Raw genomic sequence first — 25,595 nt, 5'->3', positions numbered from 1 at the left:
CAGCCGGCTAAACGTTTCAGAGAATGTACTTCCTTGCAGAGTTAGAGCAAGAGTCAAAAACTACAGCCCACTGGGCAAATCTGGCTTCTTGAAGGCCAAAACCTGCCATACCCATTTGTTTTTGTATTTTTTTCCTATGGCTGCTTTTGCACTATAAGGGCAGAGTTGAGAAGCTGCAAATGAGACCATATGGCTCACATAGCCAAAAACATTTACCATCTGGCCCTTTGCAGAAAAAAATAAATTAGCTGATTCCTAAGCTAGAGGCAGTTTTGTTCAAGATAACGTATTTAGTCTCTTAGAATTCAAGATATGTTGCTCGTGCTAAGCAATTCTAAAGAAATTACCAACATAACCATCATCCTTTCTTCTTTGGTACCAAAGATCAAACATGAGTCTCAAGTAACTAGACAGAGAATGATCATTAGTGCCTCCACTAATTATGGCTCTAAAGGTCCATTCCTTGCACTCACTCTTGACAGTAACGATAGCTCTCTTACTTTTCTAAAACCATGGATGAAATTCTCCTCTTTGTGGTCCTCCTATAACATAGATATTTTCAGTTACTGTTGGAACAAAAATTTTTGTTTTTGTTGGTATATGTGTTTGTGTGTGTACGTATATATGTGTACACATGTGTGTGCCACATACTTTGCTGAGTTCTGGGAATACCATTCTTGTTCACAAGGTTGACAAAATCTCTCTGCCATGAAGCTTATATACTACCAGAGAAAAGAAAAAAGCCCTAAAGATGTATATTTTTTCCTTACAAAAGATAATTTCTAATAGTGAAAGAGATGTGAAGATTATATTTAGTATATTGAGCAACTGGATTTGAGTCTCAAAACCATTGTTAAACAGGTTTGACTCCATTTTACAGATTGAATCTATTTTCATGAGAAAAATTAGGCTCAGTGACAGTGATTTAGATCCAGGCTTATCAAGCCCAATCTCCCATTTCTCCCATTGCACTACTCTGGAAAAGCAAAGAGGTGTTCAATAACACCACTGGGATGTGGATGGAGAAGGATTGGGAAGGAAGAAAAGGGGTTACTTTAGAATGGGTGGCTAGAGAAGGTCTCTCTCAAGAAGAGATATTTGTACTGAAACTCAAATAGAAAGAGGAAGATAATTTTCACATAAATAAAAATGTGTTCCATACAAGAGCAGAAATAAGCTTGGTGTTTTTGAGGATACACATGCTGATACACCAGCACAGTTTGAACACAAGCAGTATGAGGTGAGATTAGAGAGGGAGGTCCTGTGAGGTCTCATAGACCTTGGTAAGGTGTTTGAATTCAACCTAAGTCAAATGGGAAGCCATCAGATGATTTTCAGCAGGGAAATAACATGATCTGATTTATATTGTAAAAAGATCAATTTGTCAGCTATTACAAGAATGAATAATACTTAGAAAGCAATGGAGAGTGGAAGCAGGAAGACCAAAAAGTTGGCGCTTGCAGTTCAGGGAAGAAAGGATAACAGTGGTAGAAATGGAGAACAGTGACTACTCAGGGCATATTTTGAAAATATAATTGGCTAGATTTGTTGAAGGATTAGGAAAGGGAATGAGGAAAAGGGAGAAATCAAGGATGATTCTTACTAGTCTTGTGATCTGAGCTCTACGTGGTTGGTGGAGCAGTTTACTGAGATTCATTCATTGTTCACTCATCAAATGTTTGTTGAGACCAAGTTCGTGCCAGGTACTGTTCTAGACACAGGAACTATGGCAGTGAAAGAGATAGCAAAAATCCCTTCTCTGGTGGAATTTGTCTAGGTGGGGATGGAGAATAGGGAAGATTAAGAAGCAAGGAATTAGGTGGGGAAGGTGAAGGTATCAATTACCAAATCCTGTTGATTCTACCTCCTAAAGATGTCTTGCAGTAGTTCAAGTAGAAAATGAATGGCAGCTGCATCACAGCCACATTCAGGGGTAGCCTTGAAAGATGTTGGGAAGGAAAAATCTTCTCAATAGGCAGAGCTTCATCTGGTCACTCACTTCATACAGTAGAAGTGGCTCAAGAAGTAAGAATATATAAAAATTCCTGGGTAGTGTCCAAAGGCCTGGCCTTTAGTCACGGGTCTAGAAGGAAAAGGTCTGAAAGAGCAGAACAGTGTCTTTAGCAGAGGCATGTGGATGGACATACAGACGATGAAGGATAAAGATTCCTGCATCACACAATTATACCTACCAGAAAGTATCCATCACAGTAGAGGGACTAAATAGCCAAGTAGACAAAATGAATTTGCCAATTGACAGTAGCCAGCCTTTGTCATTGGCTGCCATATAACTTACATGAAAGGCCTGTGAATCAAGAGGCTACAGTGGCAGAAACGAAGGCTACCTGTGGGCTCAACAATATGGACTTCCACTTACCAAGATATCTCGCTACTGTTGCCTCTGAGTGTCCAACCTACCTCAAAAGTACCTGTGGTTCATCTTCATAGGTATAGATAGATACCTATTTCAGATGTGGGTTTGCCTTTCCTACCCACAGAGCCTCAGCCAGCACCACTATCTGCAAGCTTATGGAATAAATAATCCACCGGCATGGAATCCCTTATGACATAGCATCTGAGCAGGGGGACCTATTGTACAGCAAATAAGATGGCCCTATGACCACGGTTCCATAGTTTGTATCACATATCATGTCATCCAAAAGCAGCCAGCCTCAAAGAAGCTGGAACTGCCTTCTAAAGGCACACCCGAATCAACAGCTCAGTGACAATTCTGACTGGATGTGGTGCCATCCTCAAGATGCAGCACATGCTTACATCAAAAACTTTTATATGGGGCTAAGTCTGCAATAAGAAGAACATGTAGGTTCAGAAACAAAGGGAGTTGGAAAACATGAATGGCCCCACTTACTGTTATTTCCAGTGATTCAGTCACAATGAGGAATTTCATACTTTCTATTTTGCAATTCTGGGCATTGCAGAGATGTATTACTGCAACTAAATAAGATTTTATTTAAGCTAAGTAAACAAATTATTTAAGTTGGAAGTCCTGATCTCCAAAGGATACGCACTCTTGCCAGGAGACACAAGTATTACATTGAACAACAAGATGTAGATGCCACTAGGACACTTTGGAGTTCTTGTGCCCAGGAACCATAAAGTCAACATACTAACAGTGAGAGTTGACCCTAATCCGCTGGAGAAGGTAGTGTTGTGTTCACACAATTAGGACAGGGAGAATATATGTGGAATCTAGGTGATCTACATGGGTATCTCCTGGCATTTCCTTGCCTCCTGATCCCAGTGCTCTATGATACAGGCAGCAGCCACTGTATGAAAAGGGAATGGTATGCTTGCCAAGGGCTTACATTCCTGAGGATTGAAGGTTTGGGTTATACCACCCAGCCACCAAGGTCTGACGAGATGATAGCTGAGGGCAAGGGGAATTTAGAATGAATAGTGGATTAGAGAGAGGAGGAATAGCATTTGTGGACCTGAGACCAACTGCAGCCTCAGAGGCTATTATTTATCCTACTAACTACCCTCATCTAAATTTTTCCTCAGAAAGAGAGGCCCACAGGAACCATGAAGGAGATGTCCCGTGAACCTGCTTGGAGAAACAGATGTCTGTGGTGCAAGGGGTAGATTACAATGGCCATGAAAAATGGACAGTTCAGATCTCCTGCTGTGCCTGGACAGCTCACAGCCAATGACCACGCGCGGTATGGGTCCTAATGCAGGCCCATTCTGGAGAGATGTGGAACTCCTTTAACAAGAGATTTTGATTGCAAACTGCCCATCGGCCTGGCCAAAACTTTATTAGAATGGTACTTCAGATTGACACCCTTCCTACCCAATCCTCTTTCATTCCTGTGCCCCTCTCCTTCCTAGTTGTGGGAAGGAAGGCTCTCTCTGCATTCTCCTGCTCTCACCCTCTATCCTTCACAACAAATTTCTTGCATAGAAATTTCTGTTTTGATGTCTGCTTCTGAAGACCTGAACAAACATATGAATCAACTATTATTAATTTTCTCTTAAGTTTTATTTCTTCCTTAAATATAAAGACTCTGGGGATAAGGTCAGGATATTTGGATCCAAAACTCATCATATACTCATGGCACTAAACCACAGGAAATTCTAAAATTTCTAGCAGTATTTCTGGTAATCTAAATAATATATATAAAAGTGTGTGTGTGCATGTGTGTAGGTCCTTTGTTAAACCCTTGTACATTTGTGATTCGGGGCGGAAGAATTATTTGCTTTAGAAACTATCTTGGTTCTATAATTTTTAAAAAATCCTGTCTTTTTTCTGTTTAAAAGGCAATACATATTCATTTTTTTAAAAAACAGTGACAGTAAAAAGTTAAAAAATAATCTAAGTAGGGACTAAGGAAAGAGTAAAAGTCAAGGGTATCTGTACTGATTAAAGAATTTTTAGGGCCGGGCGTGGTGGCTCACGTCTGTAATCCCAGCACTTTGGGAGGCTGAGGCGGGTGGATCACCTGAAGTCAGGAGTTTGCGACCAGCCTGGTCAACATGGTGAAAACCCATCTCTACTAAATATACAAAAATTAGCCGGGTGTGCTGGCAGGTGCCTGTAATCCTAGCTACTCAGGAGGCTAAGGCAGGAGAATTGCTTGAACCTGGGAGACAGAGGTTGCAGTGAGCTGAGATCGCGTCATTGCGCACCAGCCTGGGCAGCAGAGCGAAACGTCATCCCCCCCCAAAAAAAGAGATAATTTTTAAAATTCAGCAATAAAAGAGAAATGAATTACTGACACAATCAATAACATGGATAAACCTCAAAAACATTTTAAGAAGGCAGGCACGAAAGGTTATATTCTGCATGACTCCACTTATTTAAAATTCTAGAAAAGTACATCTTACCTATAGTAACAGAAAGCTCTTCAGTGATTTTCTGGAGCTGGGGGCACTGACTGCAAAAGGGCAAAAGGAATTTTGGGGTATCAGAAATGTTCTTTGATTGAGGTGGTGGTTCCATGTGTGTGCATACTTATATCAAAATTAATTGACCTGTACACTTAAAATGGCATATAAATGTATTTGATATATAAATTATGCCCTGGTAAAGTTGATTTTTTAAAAACACATGATTTTCAATTTTGGAAGAAACTTGGGTCAAAATATTCTTCTTCATCCAGGCCACCATCTTTTCTTACCTACATTTTGCAATACCGTCTGATTGTATTCCCTTATGGGAATCAAGCTTCCCTCCAAGCTGTTCTTCACTCTGCAGCCAGGGTGATGTTTCCAAAAGAAAATATGATTATGTCACCCCCAATAAACCCTTCTTCTTCACATGTATCAGTCAGTGTTGACTCACAGAAATAGAACCACTAAGACATATATAGATATCTGCTATAGGGATTTGACAGTTTGTGTAACCAGTTACACAATTGTGAGAACTGGTTAAAGTTTCTGTAATGCAGCTATGTTCGCCTGTCATCTTCTGATGATGGAGTTTGAAGTCCACAGGGCAGGCAGTTGGGAAGGGAAGATGGATGTAAATTCCAGTAACAAGATGGAATCCACAAACAAAGTGACAGAAAGGAATCTGTCAGTTCTTATGGCCTCTGACTTTGGTGGTATGGGGCAGAAGGTCAGGTCCTTCATTATCATGAACTAAACACACACCTGGTCCAGGAGTCAGGGAAACTGACAGAGGATCCAGGGAAAGGTGAAGCAGTTGAAGACTCAGCCAGTCTCACACCAAGATGAGCTAGCAGATTAAGCAACATGCATGAGCTACAAAACAGCTGCTGCTTCACTTCCATCCTCCAAATCTCCCACAAGAATTTCTTATGGCCCACCCTAACCAAGAACATACAATAAAGGGAATGCTGTGAAATGTAGTTCAGCCTCGCCAAACTGACACATTACAAAGCCATCACACCATCCCAAACCTTAAATGGCTTCCTATTACCCTTATTGCCTTGAACAAAACTTGTAGTTATTTGTGACCTACCTTTCCAGATTTTTTGCCATTATTTCCTAATCCATCTCAGGGTATATGCACCTATGTTTAGTACAAATGTTCTGACTTCTAAACCTTCCCGCATTGAATTCCCTGACTGGAACACCCTTCCTTCTTTATCTTCTCCCTCAACCTGGCTAAGACCTATTCACCCTTACAGCCTCAGCTTCCTTTAGGAAAGTTTCTCTGACATACTCTCTTCATCACTGGTGACCAGTACAAAGCCAGGTCTATGTTAGCACCCAACAGACTTCAGCTGAATGAATAAATGTGTGCTCATGAAAATTAGAACTGATTATAGTTATGTGAACACATAGCTGGAGTCTTTGGCATAAAGGGGATAAAGTACTATAGTCAAAGTCAGTGGGTAGGCAATGTGTCCAGTCTATTGCAATGTGGGAAACTCTATTCATTTCAGCAGAAATACACACACCCTGTTTATCCCCTATTCACTCTATCCCGTTGATATATAAACCCCCACTACAACATAAACGTCCTTAGTTTGAGTTGCCCAGAAAGCAGAACCTCAGAACAAGCAGTTTGTTTGGGAGGTGATTCCGGGGAACGAGATTAACAATCAGGGAGCATGGGAAAGGGAAAATAAAAGCCAGTGAAGGGAGTGTTAGAGCTAGCTAATGCTGTGGGTAACTAAACTTCCGATTCACTGGGGACCCTCTGAAAAACTGTGGAGAACCATAGATACCCTTCTGAAAGGAGGCTGAGGCACTTAGCCACCGTCATCCCTCATTGCTCGAGTATTGCCTCTGGGGAACGTGTTCCCTTCCCCCTACCAACACTTCCAGGCTGCGGCGGATGAACAAGATCCCTCCGTGTTACAGAAAACAAGGCAGAGAAGTAGAGGAACTACCAACACTTATAGTAGGATGTTGGGAAAACATAGGAAACTAGCAAAGCTTAAAAAAAGTTAGAGGAAAGCCAAGGGGACGTGGCCCGAGTCATGAACAATTTCTGCTCCACGTCCCAAAGATTTTTATCTCCGTTAATCACTAGGTGCCAACATAAAGACAAAAAGAATAAGACATGTCAAATCAATTTCAGTTTCTTCTTTCAGAGAACTGATGGCTTGGGAGTTTAGAGAAATTTCATTATACTGAATTACAGTATGGATAATATGAAGAAAACAGGGCTAGGTGTATAAGGAGTAAATAGATCATTACTGGCTGACAGTTTAACACAAAGAATGCTGATGCAAACTTTGTTATATTCCTTCCTATATATTGTATGGGAATGGTATGCCTGGAGTACTATAGTATAGCAACCCTGCCTAGCAAAAAGGAGTTGAAAGGGATAGGAGCAGGTCAAATGTTATAGAAAATTGTTTGACCTAAAGTATTAGGAAAATATAGATCCATGGTTCTCATAGGTGGCGGGATGCAGGAGGGGTGGGGTTATTTTGTTCCCCAGAAAACATTTGGCAATATCTGGAAACACTTTTGGTTGTCACAACTGGGGAAGAGAGTGCTATTGGAATAGATTAGGAAGCGATCAGGATGGTGTTAAATACCCAACAATGTACAGTACAATCCCCCTTTTCCTAACGAAGAATTATCTTACCCAAATATTAATAGTGCCAAGGTTGAGAAACCCTAACATAAAGTATATCTGGGTATCAATACATAAATGCATAATTTCTTCACATTTAACGTTTAAAAATCAGTATTTAATTACAAATGATATGTTCTACAGTCCAGCAATACAAAGTGTTGCATTAGTACCACCAAAACCAAAGGAATTGGTGAGGCCAATAAATCTTTTCTCAGTTTTCCATTCCTGTGCCTTTAGTGGAACATAGTTGAGATCAAATTCTGGTTCCGAACAATCCAGGTTTAAAGTAGGTGGTAGTTTTTGATAATAACAAGCTAATGTGGTAAAAGCTGCCTCGACCGCCCCTGCAGCTCCCAGCAGATGTCCTGTTGCTCCCTTAGTTGAGGAAACTGCAAGGGCATATGCATGGTCTTTGAAGAGATGTTTGATAGCTCTGTTTTCAGCAGCATCTCCCAATGGTGTGGAAGTAGCATGTGCATTGATATAGGATATCTCCTCAGGCTGCACACCTGCATCTTTTAAAGCAGCAGCCATACACCTAATAAAACAAGAAAAGACATTTATCAGGACTAAGTTTAATTTTAACAAAAGTCTCTTTATCTGTATGGCTTATGTGAAACAAATGTAGGTATCCAAGTACACTGGATGAAAAGAATCCCTTGCTCTAGTAACGGAACACTATCTTGGATTACCATGTGAGTTAGGATGCCATCTGTATGGGAATAATGAGTCACACTCACTACCTTGGACTGGTTCATCACCAAGAGTTAAACACACAAGCCAATGCAAGATTGTATAATCTCAAATAAAACATAATTTCATTTATTTGCATTGGCAGTTTTCCTTGGGGAAAAAATACCATGTTGACTCAAGACTAGAATAATTTTTGTTCTAGGGATTTTTGGAGTGTGGCAATTCTTTATGAGAATTATAATTATGATTTTTCTTTCACATTTAAATTAAAAACTTGGCATACTTCCCAATAATCTACTGTTTCATTGTTTCAAATAATCTTTCAAAATCCTCTTTATTTAGGCTATAAGAATTCTAAACAAAAAGTACAAAGGCAAGCTAAGCCAAACAAACTTAAGAGTAAAAATTATATCTAAAAGGACCTCTGAAAACGTTTTGGATGTCATCTTCCTTTAGTTCCTAAGAGAAATATACATGTATGTATGTGTGTTTGTATGTGTATATATATTTCTTAACAGCCAGCTCAGAGTATAATTTGAAGTATGCTGAAAGGTTTCCTGTGAACATAACCATTTCTTCATCTATTTTGTTACTATGCTTGACATTTTTACCACCAGCAACTACTCACTAAAATTCAAAAGTAGGCCAGGCATGGTAGCTCACACCTGTAATCCCAGCACTTTGGGAGGCCAAGGCAGGAGGACTGCTTGAGGCCAGGAGTTTGAGACCAGCTCTTGCTCTGGCAACATAGCAAGACCCCAACTCTATTAAAAAAAAAAAAAAAAAGAAAGAAAGAAAAAAAGAAAAACAAACAAACAAAAACAAATAAAATAAAATTCAAATGTATAATTTAGGGGTAGGTAAACTATGGCCCTGGCTAGATGCCTATTTTTGTAAATAGTTTCATTGGAACACATTCATGCCCACACATTTACATACTGTCTACGGCTGCTTTCACATGACAATGGCAGAGTTGATCAGTTGCAACAGACTCCATGGCCCACAAAGCCAAAAATATTTACTATATTTTTCCCATTACAGAAAAGGTTGCTAACTCTGGCTAATTTAACTGAGTAAAACATAATATGATTTAAGAAAGCTAAACTATTAGCTATCTATTAACACATTATCAGGGACTTTTTATTTTATTTTTTTTGCATTTTAAATGCACTAATCTATAACAGTTAACTTAAATGTAGTCCTTAAACCAGCAGTATCACCATCACCTGTTAGAACTACAGAATCTCTCAGCCTGGGAAATAAAGCGAAACCCCATCTCTACAAACAAATTCAAAAAAAAGAAAACTGGTCTCAGTGGCGCATTCCTGTAGTCCCAGCTATTCAGGAAGCTGAGGTGAGAGGATTGCTTGAGCCCAGGAGTTAGAGACTGCAGTGAGATAAGACCAGCATGGGCAATACAGAGAGACCCTGTCTCTAAAAAAACAAAACAAAACAAAACAGAATCTCAAGCACCACCCTAGACCTACAGAATCAGAATTAGCATTTTAAATAAGATCCCTAGGTGATTATAGTTTGAGAAGTGCTGATTTGAAAAGAACAGAATCCTGTTGAAATGGAGCAAAACCAGACACATCTAGAAGGGTTGACTTTACTTTCCAAGTCTGATGAAGGGTCAAAGAGGAAGACTTTGTGAGGGAGCACACTGACGCTTAAGCACAAATGCAGGCGTGAAAAGTTGGCAAAGACACACATGGTCTTTTCCACAACTCCATTGGTTTTTAACTCAAATGCAATTTTTGTAAGGACGTTCAAATGCTTTGAAATACTTCAAATGTCTTAAGCAAAGAATTAAACAATCTTGTTTAGTCTAAAAAAGAAAAACAATAGAGATACTGTACACCAAGGCCAGATACTACAATTTCCCTAATTTGGGATTCCCAATAAAGTGTCTTATTTGGAGAAATATTTTGAAGGAAATAACCCATCTTTACCTTAAGGCACCTTCTCCTTCAGGATCAGGGGCAGTTATGTGACCAGCATCACCTGAGAGTCCATAGCCCAAAACTTCTGCATAGATCCGGGCTCTTCTTTGAACAGCATGTTCATATTCTTCCAGCACCAGCACAGCTGCACCTTCTCCCATTACAAAACCATCTCTCTTTGGATGAAATGGTCGACATGCCAACTTGGGATCTGAGTTTGTGCTCAGAGCCCGGGCTCTGGAAAACCCAGCAAGAGATAAAGGGCTAATACAAGAATCTGTACCTCCAGCCACCATCACATCAGCATCACCATGGGCTATAAATCTAAATGAGTCTCCCACAGCATGAGCTCCTGTGGTACAGGCTGTGGATACTGCATGATTTGGGCCCTTGAGTTTATATCGAATGCTGACCTGGCCTGCTGCCATATTGACCAGAATCTTAGGGACAAAAAATGGGCTAACTTTATTGTAACCTTTTGTCTGAAAATTCAAAGCAGTTTCAGAAACAACTTCAAGAGGAATCATTCCCATGCCAATTGCAACACCAGTAGCCACTTGATCAGCTTCTGACTGAGGATGCCAGCCAGAATCCTTCATGGCTAATTCTGCAGCCCCAATGGCCATGATGGTGGGAGAAGACATGGACTTGATATCTGATTTGGACACAAAGTTTTGTTCATTGAACTGACCTTCATCACTACCTCTTGGCACATAAGCAGCAACACTGCAAGGGATACTCTTATACTCTTCACCAACCAGTGAAACAATTCCACTCTCTCCTCCGATAAGACGATCCCAAACCACGTGAGTTCCAACACCAAGAGGAGTCACTAAGCCAATGCCTGTAATGACAACTCGCCTATGCAATCTGGATATTGGCACAGTTCCGAAAAACTTCCTTTTACTTCTTAACTGTTGGCATAATCTTGAACATAGAAGACGAGTGCTTGTAATTTTCAGGAAATTTTGCAGGCAGTTGGACATGATTAAGATTCAGATGATCAGAAACACATTCCTGTAAAAGACCACAACACACCTAGGAGGTATTCTTTTAAATAGCTTAAGGGCCTAAGGAAAAACATCCAAGGTGTTCCTTTGGGTGCTTGATATGAGCTGCTAATGAACACAGGGAAAATGTTACACACTTTCAATTTATACCTTAACATCAAACTATCTGTTTAAACTTACCTCCTTTTTTAGACCGTAAGTGCCCTCAGACATTTGAAGACAAATAAATGAATTGATGATTCATTCGAGTCACCAAAACAGTAATTCAATGAAAAATATAAAGGCACCTCCAGCCTGATTTGAGCTGCAGGAAGCATCCTTTGTCAGGATTACTGATAACTTCTTCTAAATAGCATTTCTGGTGTCAGTGGCACAGAAAACACATTTCAGGGCATATTCTTTTAAGTAAGTAAGTGGGCTTTATCAATCTTCAGTACTTAAGGATAACCAGCCTTTTCAAAACGCTACCCAGGGCCAAGAGCCTTAGACTGAGCGTCTGGATACATGGCTTGGCAATACACTCTGTGACCAAGCTTGCGATGGGGGAAGGGGACAAGTCTTTCCACTCCTCTAAACTTCTCCAACTGAATCATTGGTGGAAGGCGGGGTTACGACTAGTGGATCACTTCAAGGGTACTACGAAGGCCAGGGGCGGGAGTAAAAGGGTGTAGCCATTCCCTGTATCGCCTCTCAGGCACCACCACACATGTACACAGCCCGAAGAAGCATGGCGAGAGAAAAAGAAATCAGCATGGCGAGAGAAAAAGAAATCAGGCCCCAGGTCCTCGGACTCCCCTCTCGAAATTCAACGCCAACTTGATTTGAATGGAAAGGAGGAAAGGAGGGGCGAAGGAGGAGGGTAGCCAGCGATACCTGTAACGGGGCTAGCGCCGGACACGTCTCCACAGTCGGGGGCGATGACGCTCTCGAGCGCACGCGCACACGCACGTACGCGCACGCGCGCTCGCGCACACGCACGTACGCGCACGCGCACTCCCACGCACGCGTCCCGTTCGACTCTCCTTCCGCCGGTTGACTTTAAGCCGCGTCACCTTGGCGGAGGTCAGACCGTGGGAGGCGGCTGGGTCGCAGTTTGCGTGAGCAGAGACACCCCTCTCGGAACCTCAGTGACTCGCCGATAATCGAGGATCTGCCAATAACGCGATGAGGTAGCATTTTCACCCACCAAAAAGGCATTTTTCTTTGGCAGTGATAATGCCCAGATATTCCCTTTTGTCGGAGAAGGGACACCATCGTATTCTACTGGAATTCTAAAAAAGGATTAAGGAAATTCTCTGCAGTTTCAAAGTTATTGCTATAGCTCGCAACGTTATTAGTAATTGTGAGTAAAGTGGAATTAACCAAAATGGCCAACATCAGGAAATTTGTTGTGTATCTTGTGGTACATCCAAATGCCATGCAGCCGTTTAAAATAATTCTGCAGGTGAATATTTATTAATGAGATGTTGCGACTATTTGTTAGGAGACATAGTTACAAAACAGTATATATCCGTTTTTTCAAAAATAATTCTTTAAAGGTCTGCAAGATGTATACTGATTGTGATCTTTCCCTCCTTATTTTTGCTTAGCTTTATTTAATAAAGCTTTTCTACAATAAACAAATGTTTTTGTAATAAAGTTTTTACTTTTTAAAAGTTGTCACCAGGCTGTTCTGCCTATGGAGTAGTCTTTCTTTCTTCCTTTACTTTCCTAATAAACTTCCTTTCACTTAAAAAAAAATTATCACCAGATTTGAGACAGTGCTCAAAAATTGTCTCCATTGTCACAGTGGAGACATTTGTTTCTAAGTGTCTGAAAAATTCATTAACTGTTTGCTTAGAGCTGACTGCAAACCGATAAAGGGAAAATATAACATGAAAATGTAAAAAAGCAAGAAGTCGACAAGATGGTATTCATCGAACATCTGTTTTTCACATGCTATCCCAGGCGTGAGTTTTGTCCTTGCTCTTCTTTAGAAAAATGGTTGAGCATAGAATCTTCATCTGGACCTTCTAGTCATATTTATGGTTTTTTCTGGGCAATGCCTCTTGAAGCCATTGTTTCCAAGTAGAGTGCTCTGCATTCTTTCCTACCCCTACAGAAGAATGTGAGTCAAGCTTAGCTTTCCAGGTTGGTCCTGGATTTAAATGAGTTTGGAAATCTATTTTGTTTAGAATAATTCAGCAAAGCCCAGTTTGACCTTCGTCCCAGGCCTAACCTGTCACCTCTAGTTGATCCTCATTCAGTGACAAAATAGAGTTTCTTGAAGAATTAAACACATGTGGTTATAAAGTAACACTTGATGACTAAGTACCTAAACTTGATCTCTTTTCATTGCTGTCTTTAAAATAATAGTGTGAAAATACCTACAATATTTTCTCTGAAGCTGAACTCATATGAAACATACAGTTTTAATGTGCTATTTCTTTTGTAATATCACAAAATCGTCTTGGCTAAGAGGTGACAAATTAAAATCTTTCAGAAAAATAAAAAGACCATCATTTTTGTATCTACCTCTTATCACCTTTTCTTTGATCTGGAAAAGGGTGGGAAATTTTATGATATTTAATGGCTTTACATATTTGGTACCATATTTCCTGCTACAATTCCATCGTGTCTTCTTGCACCAAAATCTTCAAATGGGCTCTGCTTATCCTACCCTCCTATTAAGACTTCCTAGGTTTGCCTTAAATTCTTTGTAATCTGATTCAAAACTATCTTTCCAATTATGGCTCCCATTCTCTATTAAATGAGCTTGCCACCCAGCAAACTGATTTTCTCACTATACATGTCTTGATTGACCCTAACTTTTCTCATCTCTGTGCTTTTGCTATTTTCAACAACCACTCATTTTCTTCCTATCAATGCTTGAAGTTTGAATGCAAAAATGAGTAGAGGTATGGCTCTTGCTTTCAGGAAGTTCATGGTCTAGTAAAGGGAGACACCCATAGAAACAAGTAAGTGCAAACTGTTGAAACAGGTGCTATAGTGGAATTATTATAACACAAAAGGGACAATGAGGTCTGTGCTACCTCGTAAAGTCAGAAAAGGCTTCAGAGAAATGATCCTTGAACTGCATCTTGGAAATGAATGTTTGTCTAGTAAATTGGGTGGGAAAGGGCATCCTGGCAGGAGGAGAACAAAGGCCTGGAGAAATGAAGTGTCATGGTATCTTCCACAAACAGCTAAATATGTGGCCCATGTCAAATTTGAAGTGTGGGACAAAGCAACAGTAAACGCATGAGAGTAAGGCAGGGCCCAGATCACAAAAGCCTGGGGTATCATACTGAGGACTTTGGATTTAATCCCGTAGTTCAGAGACCATATGCTAGCCTTCATGGTATAATTTGGAGTGCAACATTCTTTTATTGATTCTAAACTCCTCTAGAAAGGACATGGTAAACTCTCTCATTCCCTTCACTGGAGTCTCTCTTACTCCTCTTTGTCTTGAACAAAGCCACTTAAAATATTTAACTTACCAGCCTGGTTCCTGACACCATTTGACTTTAGAATGTGGATAGAGGGAGCCATAGAAAACTTTTTACCAGGAGAACAACATGATCAGATGGGTGCTTTAGAAAGATCTCTATTGCACAAATGAGCAGGGTGGGTTGGAAGGATGTGGAAATGGACACAGGGAAGAAAGTTAAGAATGGATGAAACACGAGGCTCTGAAGGCAATGGCAAGGAGAGATGCAGGAGATGTTGAGAAGGAAACGTTACTAGGATATTGTACATGATTTGAGGAGGGTGGGGAGTCTCTCACAGGTAGCAAGTCCTCTCCTTTCTCACCTTCTCAACCTCTCAATTTAAGGCTTCTGTTCAAGTTGTCCCCCCTCACTGAAACTGCAGCCCACAGTGAAATTTTCCTCCCTCTAAACTAGTAGTTCTCAAAGTTTACTGTTTATCAAAATCACCTGAAGAGCTTGTTACCACACAGATTGCTGGGTCCCACCTTTAAATATGGAGCTTCAGAATTTGTTTTCCTGACAAGTTTCCTGCTGATGCTGCTGTTGCTTGTCCAACCACTGCTCTAAACTTATGACTTCTATGAAAGTAGGGACCATACTTGTCTCCTTCACAGTGCTGAGCAACTAGTAGTCACTTCATAAATACATGATGAATGAATGAATTATGGAATGAATAAATCAACATTTGATAGTACACATGCACTTTTTGTGCATTTCTCACCAAATGACTTTTGCGAAAACCAATGCCATAGCATTAATATTGTGATAACAATGTACAGTCCATAAAATCATGGAAATCACCATTTTAAAAAAATCATCTGAAATTTAAGTCCTTCCAAATAACTCTTTAGCAACACTTCTGTTAAAGTTCTTGAGTAACTGTAATCTCTTGAATACTGCCATTTATAAAGCTATTAAGGGAATCCATTATAAAAAGGGACTTGGTCTCTCATTTTCCTGGCTGCTTCCCCCACTTCAGTCAAGTTGGAGATATTCTAATTCTTCCGTTTCCTTTAGAAAAGCTGAATAAGCTACCCTAACTTTTATACCCATCGTTGTTTCAAATAACCAAAGAATGGGTACTAAATCAGCATTGAAATTCTTGTTCTTTTATTTATTTATTTATTTTTGTTCCAAAATAAAGATTTTTTTTTCCCCCCAGGATTTCACCTTTATTAAAAACATCATTTTTAGAGTTGACATATCATGGCGCTATTCTTTTTTTTTTTTTTTTTGAGGTAGAGTCCCGCTCTGTCACCCAGGCTGGAGTGCAGTAGGGTGACCTCAGCTCACTGCAACCTCTGCCTCCTGGGTTCAAGCGATTCTCCTGCCTCTCAGCCTCCCAAGTAGCTGGGACTCCAGGTGTGCACTAACACGCCTGGCTAACACTATTCTTTAATAAAACAGAAAAAAGAAAGAACTCTGTAAATTTTTCCCATGATTGGTTTGGTGATATTAAAAAGTTAACCTCCATAAAAACCATTAGCAAGGGGAGGAGTTGAAGTCTTTCAGGAATTTGTATAGTGATTCACTATTGTGTGACTACATTAAGTGATTAACCAACAACTCTATTCAGTACCTGCTGTGTGCAAAGCAGTCTGAGACAGATGACACAAGAGACTTTTAATCAAATAGGGAAGACAAAACTAATGATAACTTACAGTGACATAGCGTTTTAGTTGAGGAAACAAACTATTATGAAGAGAAAAACAAAAGTCATTTTGCTCCCCCCCAAAAGTACCCTATGACCGTTCTATCTGTCAGGGGAAAGCCTTAGCTGACAGCTTTCTGCCCTTCACTTGACACCTCTGCTTCAATACCAGAGCATTTCCACTTTGGTGTTTTGTATATAGACAATCTTCCTATGTTTTTGTTTTTGTTTTTTTTGTAGAGATGGGGTCTGGCCATGTTGCCCAGGCTGGTCTTGAACTCCTGGGCTCAAGCGATCCACCTACCTCGGCCTCCCAAAGTATTGGGATTACAGGCGTGAGCCACCATGTCCAGCCCCTAAAATTTTATTTGAAAAAAAAAAAAAAGAGTTCTGTTGCATTTTTAAAAGTTACAAGTACTGTATAATATATACTATTCTCATATAATTAGTAAAGGATAAATAAATGTATCAATGGAAAAAGAAACCCAAATTAAGAGGAATAAAGTTTGTGATAGCTATATCTCCAGACCCAAGCCCCCAGTCCATTGTGTAGTTGGACGAGACTACATTTCCCAGACTCTCCCCTTTTATCTTTTTATGTGTTTTTAAAATTTTTTTTTATTTTTTGTAAATCTGGCCTTACTGAAATACCCCCTTTTATCTTGATGAGGCCTCATTCTTAGTAATGATATGGTAGAGAAAATGCTGTGTGTCATTTCTGGGCTCATGTGGTTAAAAGTAGGTGTGACTTTTTTTTTTTTTTTTTGTCCAAGCAGGCTGCCTGGATTTGTAAATAAAATTTCACTAGAACATAACCATGCCCATTTATTTTCAAGTATTGTCTGTGGAGCAACAACTGCAGAGGCAGAGTTAAATAGTTGAGACAGACCTTATGGCTCACAAAGCCTAAAACACTATGTGGCCCTTTACAGAAAATGTTTCTTGACCCTTGTTCTAAGGGATGGAAGGAGACTGGGTCCACTGACATTATGACACCTGCATTATTAAAGTGTTATATGAGCCAGAAAGAAATTACTCTTGTGTTAAGCCCCTGAAAATTTTAGTTACAGACGCTAGTAACATACTACTATCTGTTGAACACACCATACTTGGAAGGTGGTCCAAAGATCTACATATTTATTAAAAGCGTACGTATATTTGGGAGACGAATAGTCATTGAAGTGGATGTCATAGCTTAGGGTCTTGTTCGGAGATTCTGGAAGAAAATTTCAAGTCTTAAAAGCAAACAGATGAAACATCAAGAAATTTAAAAGAGGTTATTCAGGCAAATCACTTATCTTAAGAAATAAAGTCAAGAAAAATACTTGGTGAGGTTGAAAAGGAATTTCTGCAAAGAAGGAAGCCACTGGTAAAGTACACTTTCAAGGACATGGTGGGGAAGAGACTGGATTAAAGTAGTAAGGGATGCATCTTCTAAGAGGAATAAAAGACCTTGATCACATGATCTACCTAAAAAACAAGTCACAAAATATTACTTACCCTTACTGTGTGGGATGCAAATTTTTATTCTCTTCCCTTCCCGCCCCCGACATTCTATAATATTGCGTAATTATTATGCATGTGTTTTACGCTGGTCACCACGCGGTAAACCGAATCCACAATCCATTATTATGTCGCAACCTATGGTTTAAAAATACACTTCTTTACAGAGGAATCATATACTAGTTGAGCTGGAACTTAGATTTTCAGTCATTAGCCAAATTCTGAAAAGAATCCCTATAACAAACCCAGCAGAGTTTATAGCCATGGTTTTGTTTTTGACGTTTGTTGCTCCTTCCTTCTGTAGTCTTTCATCCACATCTATGTAGAACGTCCTGACAATCTGCGAAGAGAAGGCTCTAAGGTGGTTTTATTTGTGGGGAAAGGAGGGAGGTACATGCGGTTTCTCTACCTTAATAGCTGGATCAATAAGGCTGGCCCCGGGGCGCAGAGGGATCCGGGTTTCTGAGAGGCACGTGCCAGCACCATTCGCCCGATACCTCTAGACCAAAGCCGGCCTCCCCTCCAGCCGAGCTCCTCCGTCCTAAAGGACTCGACATCCTCCTCCTCCAGGCCCACACCCCTCAGCCCCGGCGCCCAGGCCCCGCCTCTCCCTGCGGAACCCCTTCCCAACCTGTACGACCAGGCCCCAACTCTGGGTCGAAGCACCTCGCCCCTGCCGGCCAAGGCCCCCCACCTTCTTCCGAACAGCCCCTTGCCCCTCGCGAAGGAGCAGCCGTAGTTCCCAGCCGAGCTCCCCAGCTCCTGGCCCCGCTCCCCGACCCCGCCCCTGCCGGCCGAGGACCCCGCCCCTGCCGGCCGAGGACCCCGCCCCTGCCGGCCGAGGACCCCGCCCCTGCCGGCCGAGGACCCCGCCCCTGCCGGCCGAGGACCCCGCCCCTGCCGGCCGAGGACCCCGCCCCTGCCGGCCGAGGACCCCGCCCCTGCCGGCCGAGGACCCCGCCCCTGCCGGCCGAGGACCCCGCCCCTGCCGGCCGAGGACCCCGCCCCTGCCGGCCGAGGACCCCGCCCCTGCCGGCCGAGGACCCCGCCCCTGCCGGCCGAGGACCCCGCCCCTGCCGGCCGAGGACCCCGCCCCTGCCGGCCGAGGACCCCGCCCCTGCCGGCCGAGGACCCCGCCCCTCCCGGTGGCTGCGGTTGCTGCGGCGCGCTGAGGCGCCTGCTCAGTGTGGGACGCGGAGCGCGAGGGGCGGCGGCGGCGGCCGCTGGCGCTCAAGCATGGCGGCGGCGGCATTGGGCAGCTCCTCAGGCTCGGCGTCCCCGGCCGTGGCTGAGCTCTGCCAGAACACCCCGGAGACCTTTTTGGAGGCCTCCAAGCTGCTGCTCACCTATGCTGACAACATCCTCAGGTGCAGGGCAACGGGGTCGGACGGCGGGTACCGGGGTGGGTGGGCCGCGGCGCCTTGTTCGGCCAGGGACTGGGGCGTCCGGCCTGAGCTTCAGAGGGCAGCGACGCCCGGACAGACCGGGACCTGGAGCTGGTTCTGCTCCTAACGTCCGAGCCCGCCGGCCAGGGGCCTCGGGACCCGGCCAAGTCCCACCCCCGCTCGAGAAAAGGAAGTTTCTTTGCAGTAGTGACTTGGCACCTGCAGTCAGGGTGCTGCGGGTGAACTGGAGTCCCGGAAGCGGGGCTGGGCGGAGGAGAGGTAGGAAGGCGTGCTTCAGACATTGCCGCTCTTCTCGTCGTTTAGCGGCCTCAGATATCAGGACACAACGGTAACCGCACCGCGCGTGTCATTCCCCCTGCGTGCATTTTTCGAGCGGAGTGGCTTACATTTCCACATACTTATCAGAAGTTACTCACTGACAAAGTGATGTTTTCTTCCCATGTTGAGACTATCCGAGTACTAAAGCATAATGCTTCTGAAGTGGTGGGTTTTAAAATTTTTAATCTTTTTTCTGCCCACTTTTGTTGATTGAAACATTATAGTATTTTGAAGTTACAGTTTTTATATTAATACCTGGATTCTACTATGTAACATAACCCTTTAAGAATTCGTGGAGGTAATCGCCTTGGATGAGAGTAATTCTCCTGTCAGCAAAATTGCACTTCTAGAGGTCTAAGGGACCTTGTAGATTTTGGGAATTGGGAGGCAAGTTTGATTATTCATTTTGAATAAGTACCCACCTCAAGTCTTCAGATCAAATGATCTGAAGGGACATGGTGTGGGGGGGTAGGGAAATGGAACTGAAGTTAAAGGAGCGCCACTTGCTTTAGTGGTGTTACCTCATTTATCAGGTCACCGTGATTAATTAGGTTCTCTGTTCCCCTCAGCCCCTGGTGCATTAAGTGTTTGGTATATTGTCATGAAGTCTAAAAGGAAATTCTCGGTTTCAAGGTTATAGGTTTCATATGACCCAATTTTAGACATTAGTTACATGTGCAGTTTTTAAAATCCATGTCAGTAATATTTCATTTAGGCAATGGTAATGATTTTTAAAGTAAATTGAAGGGAAAATATATTGAGCCCTTATTTTGTGGTAGATGCTGTGAAGGATGCAACATGTGGCCTGTTCACAGCTACATAATTGTGACCTGTGTGGGGACCACCTTCGTGCTCTGTGACACCTTCTCAACTCACCTTTTTTACTCTTTGAGGCCTTACAGCTCTTCACAGTACAAGGATGCCAAGGGACTCCATAAATGAACTGATAGGCTGGGTTCTCCAGAGCCCATTAGCTGAGACTTACCACCTGGAAAGCCACCAGGCTATTTAAAACCCTACTAGTCAGAAAAGAGAGGTGGCCTTATAATGAAGACTCACTTCTGCTTTAAATCTACTGAAACCAAAAATGCTGAGGTTTAGTATGAGGGGGAAACCTTTGCATGCAAATAATGACATTTAGCATCATAATCTTCATTATGAATGTTTACTAATGGCTTGTTTCTGATTTTCGTTTTTGAGATGGAGTTTGCTCTTGTTGATGAGGCTGGAGTGCAGTGGCACGATCTTGACTCACTGCAACCTCCGCCTCACAGCTTCAAGATTCTGAAAGATGAGGGGTGTGACAATGAGCGCAAAGGATAGTGGACACACTGGAATAATGCTGAGAAATTAAGAGTTTAAGAAAGTCTTTGTGCGTTGCTTTTCCAAGGATAGGAAAGAGGATATGGTGGGTTTGAAGTCTAATGTCCCTACAGCCCTCTAAGTCTTTGAGGGCTTTAGGGTCAGGCCTTTTGTATCAGTCTATACACAAAACCATGGTCAGTTTACTCAATATACTTAATAAGAAAAAGAATTTGAGGAACTGGATGTGACTGTCATTGCTGGAGCCTGTTTGCAGTATACTTTTACTGAGAAAAATAGATTAATGTGAGGTCCAGAGATGATATAAAAATAAAATTGCTCACTGGGCACGGTGGCTCACACCTGTAACCCCAGCACTGTGGGAGGCCAAGGTGGGCGGATTGCTTGAGCTTAGGAGTTTGAGACCAGCCTGGGCAACATGGCTAAACCCCGTCTCTACAAAAAAATTAAAAAATTAGCCAAGCGTGGTGGCAGACACCTGTAGTCCCAGCTACTTGGAGGGCAGAGGTGGGAGGATGGCTTGAGCCCATAATCATGCCATTGCATTCTAGCTTTGATGGCGAAGTGAGACCTTTCTCAAAAAAGAAAAAAAAAATGCTCACTAGAAACTAAAGAGGAAAATCTATATTGTATATCAATAGTTAAATGGTAACAACATATATCAAAATAACAAAGGCCAGTCGAAGTGGCTCCCACCTGTAGTACCAGGGCTTTAGGACACCCCAGGTAGAAGGATTGCAGCCGGGGCAACACAGTGAGACCCCATCTCTTAATAAAAAAAAAAAAATAGCCAGGCGTGGTGGCTCACCTGTAGTCCTAGCTACTTCAGAGGCTGAGGCAGAGGATTGCTGAGCCCAGGAGTTCTAAGCAGCAATGAGCTTTGATGGCGTCATTGCACTCTAGCCAGAGTGACAGAGCAAGACTTTGTTTTTTAAAAAACAAAACAAAAACTATATGAGAACTGATGTGTATTTTATAAGAATTTTTAAACAATTGTGAAAGCAGGAAGAAACTAGAAAATTAGCCCAGAGAAAGACCCAGCATGTAGAGATCTGAAAGCTGTGAGGAAAAGAGTAGATTAAAATAGCTCAAGCAGTTTTGAACCAGTAGGATATATCATCCTGGTGGTACTGACATGTTTATCACCCTGTGAAATACATTGAGTGTCAGGAAAAGATGCCCTATTTATCGAAAACCAGCTTTGATAAATGTAGGATTATTTTACAGTTCAGTTTTCTTAAGTGATAAGAAAGAGAGGCTCACCTGTGAGACAGTGTAGCATGGAAGCCAGGAATGCGAATGTTCTGCAGTGCACAAGGAAACTCCACTGAGAAAAGGCCCCACATGTTAATGGTGCTGAGACTGAGAAACCCTAATCTAATACACAGAATAAAGAGTTGAGAATGAAATTTTCTTTGTATTTCACAACCATCTGTGATTCTCAAATTACATATAGTAAAGAACAATGTTTTTGTTTTAATTTCCAATCCCTTATGGACCTATAACTTTTGTAAAATACACTGAAAATTTCATGGCAATATCAAATTGCTGTATACCGAACATTCAATTTCTCTACTTCTTGCTTCATTTTTATGCCCTTGTAAACAAAGAAAAAATTTCTATACTACTTGTGTATGGGTAACAAATAATTTGTAGATTAGCACCAATCTGTGGACATTTTGAATAGCAAAAAAAATAGAGCATTTGTCTCTGAATATTCTGTAATAAACTTATATGATTTTTGAAATTAGGGAAAAGTTTAAAAACATTCATTTAGTATTTATGACACTTTGGCCAATAGGCAATTGACTGGTGAAAAACAAATGCAAAATTTGTTAAAACTTATAAAATTAAAATATTTGGTTTTTGGTTTTGTTTTTACGTCAGAATACCTAGAGAACATGTGTAGATAGGACAAAGTTGATAAGTCATTTGCTAGCATTTGCCTACTCACCATATCATACCCCAGGCAGGTGGCTTCTTATGGAAGTACATCTTCCTATGGATCCCAGATACTGCCTCAGGAATCCTCCTTAATATAGTACTTAAAGAAGTCACTATCACTTTAAGGAAGTTGGTGTCAGGTATGAAACTTACCATCCTAAACTATGTTCTGAGGGTCTTTTGAATATAATACTATGATTAGCTTAACCTTACATTCTTTTAATGTTTTTTTAAACAATTCTGATTTATCAAAGTAATTAAAAATCTCAAACCAAAACTTTTCATGTGCTGGTTACTTGTCCCAAGTGTACTATTCAAAATCTTAATTATGGTAAAAGAAATTTATGTCTTCCTTTTATTGCCATACTGTCTGTGTCAAGAATATGTCTTGGGCCAGGTGCGGTGGCTCACACCTGTAATCCCCAGCACTTTGGGAGGCTGAGGCGGGTGGATCACCTGAGGTCGAGAGTTCGAGACCAGCCTGGTCGACATGGTGAAACCCTGTCTCTACTTAAAAAATGCAAAATTAGCCGGGAGTGGTGGTGCACCCCTGTAATCCTAGCTACTTGGGAGGCTGAGGTGGGAGAATTGCTTGAACCTGGGAGGTGGAGGCTGTAGTGAGCTGAGGTCACGCCACTGCACTCCAGCTTGGGAAACAGAGCAAGACCCCTCTCTCAAAAAAAAAAAAAGAATGTATCTTAAACTGAAGCGAGACCCCCCCCCCCCATCTCAAAAAAAAAATGTACCTTAACAGCACAGAATGTAATTTACTGTTTTTACTTATAGTAAAAACAACCATTGGTTTAGGGAAGAAAGAAAATCAGGTGACTATAAAGGTATACCTAGGTCATGTTTGTCGAAAGTAAAGTCTTTGAAGAACTATGACCTGGTTTTTTTTATATATAATCAAACTTTTGTTTTTTGTCAGAAACCCTAATGATGAAAAATATAGATCCATCCGGATTGGAAACACAGCCTTTTCTACTAGACTCTTGCCTGTCAGAGGAGCTGTTGAATGTTTATTTGAAATGGGTTTTGAAGAGGTAAGTATGTTCAAGGATTTCCTCTCCCCTCTTCATGCACAAAGCAGCCATTATCATGTTGGCGAATAATTGTTTGAATAAGATAATGTTTTTTAATTTATCATTTTGGGAATCAGTAGAAGTAGTTATTTCTTCATTGATTGGACATTTAAAAATCACAACAAGTATAGTTTAAAATTTCAGTAAAATATAACAACGCTCCACAGAGAAATTCTTACAAGTCTCAATTCTTTAAAATAAGGGTCATACATGCAACCCAAGGACCAAATGTGGTTCACTTTAGGCTTTTAGCTAAAACCTGATTTGTGAGCACACATGAATACTAATAGAGTCTAGCTACCTGTTTGTAGTAGGAAATGAAAAGAGTCTGAAGTAAACAGAAAAACTGAGTTGAGCTGCCACACAGAAGGGGTTTCTTCTGTGACAGGAGAGGAGTCTCAGTATTTTTTTTTGTTTTTACTTCAAATGAATATTTTGGTGTTATCTTTTGGAATCTTGTGGTGTAGTTTAATTTTATGACACATCGAAAGTAGTTATTAAGATTCTGAATTTTCTTTATGTTTATATCCTTAACTAGTTCTCCTTTGTAGAGCATTGAAAGAACTTGAACAAGTTACAGAGACTCAATAGTCAGTGGTCGTCAGAATAGGCAATCGTAGAAGTTGTTAAAGAGATATGCTGAGCTGCTATGTAAGATTCACTTTTCTTCATGCCTCTCTGCTTCCCTCCCCAGGTTCCATTTCAGGCCCTGAAGTAACAGTAGTGAACAAAGTAGTAGATATAATCCCATCTCACATAGAGCTTACATTCTAGTAGGTTAAACAGCCAGTAGATGTGAAAACAAGATGAGTGCAAAGAAGAAAATAAGACCAGGTAATAGAATAAAAAGTACTTTGCATGGCAGGCAGTGGTCAGGGAAGTCCTCTCTGAGGAGATGACATTTGAGCTGTGACTTGAAACATCTCAGGTACCTGAAACTCTCAGGTAAGAGTGTTTCAGGCAGAAGGATTAATGTGTGTAAAGGATTTCCAGCAGAAGTAACCGTGAAACAGAAATAAGCTGCATAGGGAGGCAGAGACCAGGACACGTGGGGTCTTGAGGACTGTGGCAAAAGACTTAGACTTTATTCTAAGTGAGATGAGAAGCCACTGGGAATTTTTTTTTTTTTTTTTTTTTTTTTTTTTTTTTGAGATGGAGTTTCGCTCTTGTTGCCCAGGCTGGAGTGCAGTGATGCAATCTCGGCTTACCACAACCTTCGCCTCCTGGGTTCAAGCGATTCTCCTGCCTCAGCCTCCTGAGTAGCTGGGATTATAGGCATACGACAGCATGCCTGGCTAATTTTGTATTTTTAGTAGAGATGGGGTTTCTCCATGTTGGTCAGGTTGGTCTCGAACTCTTGACCTCAGGCGATCCGCCCGCCTTGGCCTCCCAAAGTATTGGGATTACAGGCGTGAGCCACCGTGCCCAGCCTGGAAAGTTTTAAGTAGGGAAAAATATTTTTGAAGATTATTCTAGCTTGCTGTAAAGAGAATTCCTGGAGGTGGTGGGATGGGGACAAGGGATGAAGCAGGGAGACCGGTTAGAAAGCTTATTATATTAGTCTAAATAAGAAATGGTAGTGGTTTGTATAAAGTCCATGAAGGCAGGGCTTTTTGTCATTTCTGTTCCCTGTGTTGCTAGCTCCTGGAATAATGCTGGTGCATTACAGATGTTAGGTACTCAATAAAGATTTGTTGAATTAAGTACTGATGGTGGAGATGGAGAGAAGTAGA

General features: G+C 41.5%; 2 protein-coding genes across 8 annotated transcripts in view; one reads left to right on the top strand and one right to left on the bottom strand.

Moving 5' to 3' along the window:
• Nucleotides 1-7,612: 7,612 nt before the first annotated feature.
• On the bottom strand, nt 7,613-18,531 carry OXSM (3-oxoacyl-ACP synthase, mitochondrial). 3 transcript variants are annotated; one of them, XM_008951628.6, is made up of 3 exons: nt 18,199-18,531; nt 10,165-11,172; nt 7,613-8,057 (listed from the first exon to the last, which is right to left on the bottom strand). In XM_008951628.6, exons 2-3 carry the CDS (start codon nt 11,139-11,141, stop codon nt 7,655-7,657), a joined length of 1,380 nt encoding a protein of 459 aa, XP_008949876.1. In that variant the 5' UTR covers nt 11,142-11,172; nt 18,199-18,531; the 3' UTR covers nt 7,613-7,654. The 3 variants fall into 3 exon arrangements, with proteins under 3 accessions (XP_008949876.1, XP_003826203.1, XP_008949877.1); XM_003826155.6 differs by lacking the exon at nt 18,199-18,531 and adding an exon at nt 12,039-12,166; XM_008951629.4 differs by lacking the exon at nt 18,199-18,531 and adding an exon at nt 11,346-12,064.
• A 368-nt stretch (nt 18,532-18,899) lies between these two features.
• The window catches only part of NGLY1 (N-glycanase 1), a 64,218-nt gene continuing 57,522 nt past the window's right edge, over nt 18,900-25,595 (top strand). For 3 of the 5 annotated variants that reach the window (XM_008951630.4, XM_034955991.3, XM_034955992.2), the window contains exons 1-2: nt 18,915-19,156; nt 23,709-23,823. In XM_008951630.4, coding sequence (XP_008949878.2) covers nt 19,026-19,156; nt 23,709-23,823 — 246 coding nt within the window. In that variant the 5' untranslated portion in view covers nt 18,915-19,025. Of the gene's footprint in view, nt 19,157-23,708; nt 23,824-25,595 lie in introns of all 5 variants that reach the window. The other 2 variants (XM_024928238.4, XM_055109572.2) reach the window with 2 other exon arrangements.

The sequence above is a fragment of the Pan paniscus genome, chromosome 2, assembly GCF_029289425.2.
Source record: "Pan paniscus chromosome 2, NHGRI_mPanPan1-v2.0_pri, whole genome shotgun sequence".
Lineage (NCBI taxonomy): Eukaryota > Metazoa > Chordata > Mammalia > Primates > Hominidae > Pan > Pan paniscus.
This window is presented reverse-complemented; position numbering and strand designations above follow the sequence as displayed.

Bases quoted from the DNA above. Each gene is read 5' to 3' on its own strand.
- OXSM (XM_008951628.6), bottom strand. From the start codon at position 11,141: ATGTCCAACTGCCTGCAAAATTTCCTGAAAATTACAAGCACTCGTCTT. The intron at 8,058-10,164 runs GTAAAGATGGGT...TTGTTTTATTAG, and splicing joins GAAGGAGAAGGTGCCTTAAG to GTGTATGGCTGCTGCTTTAA.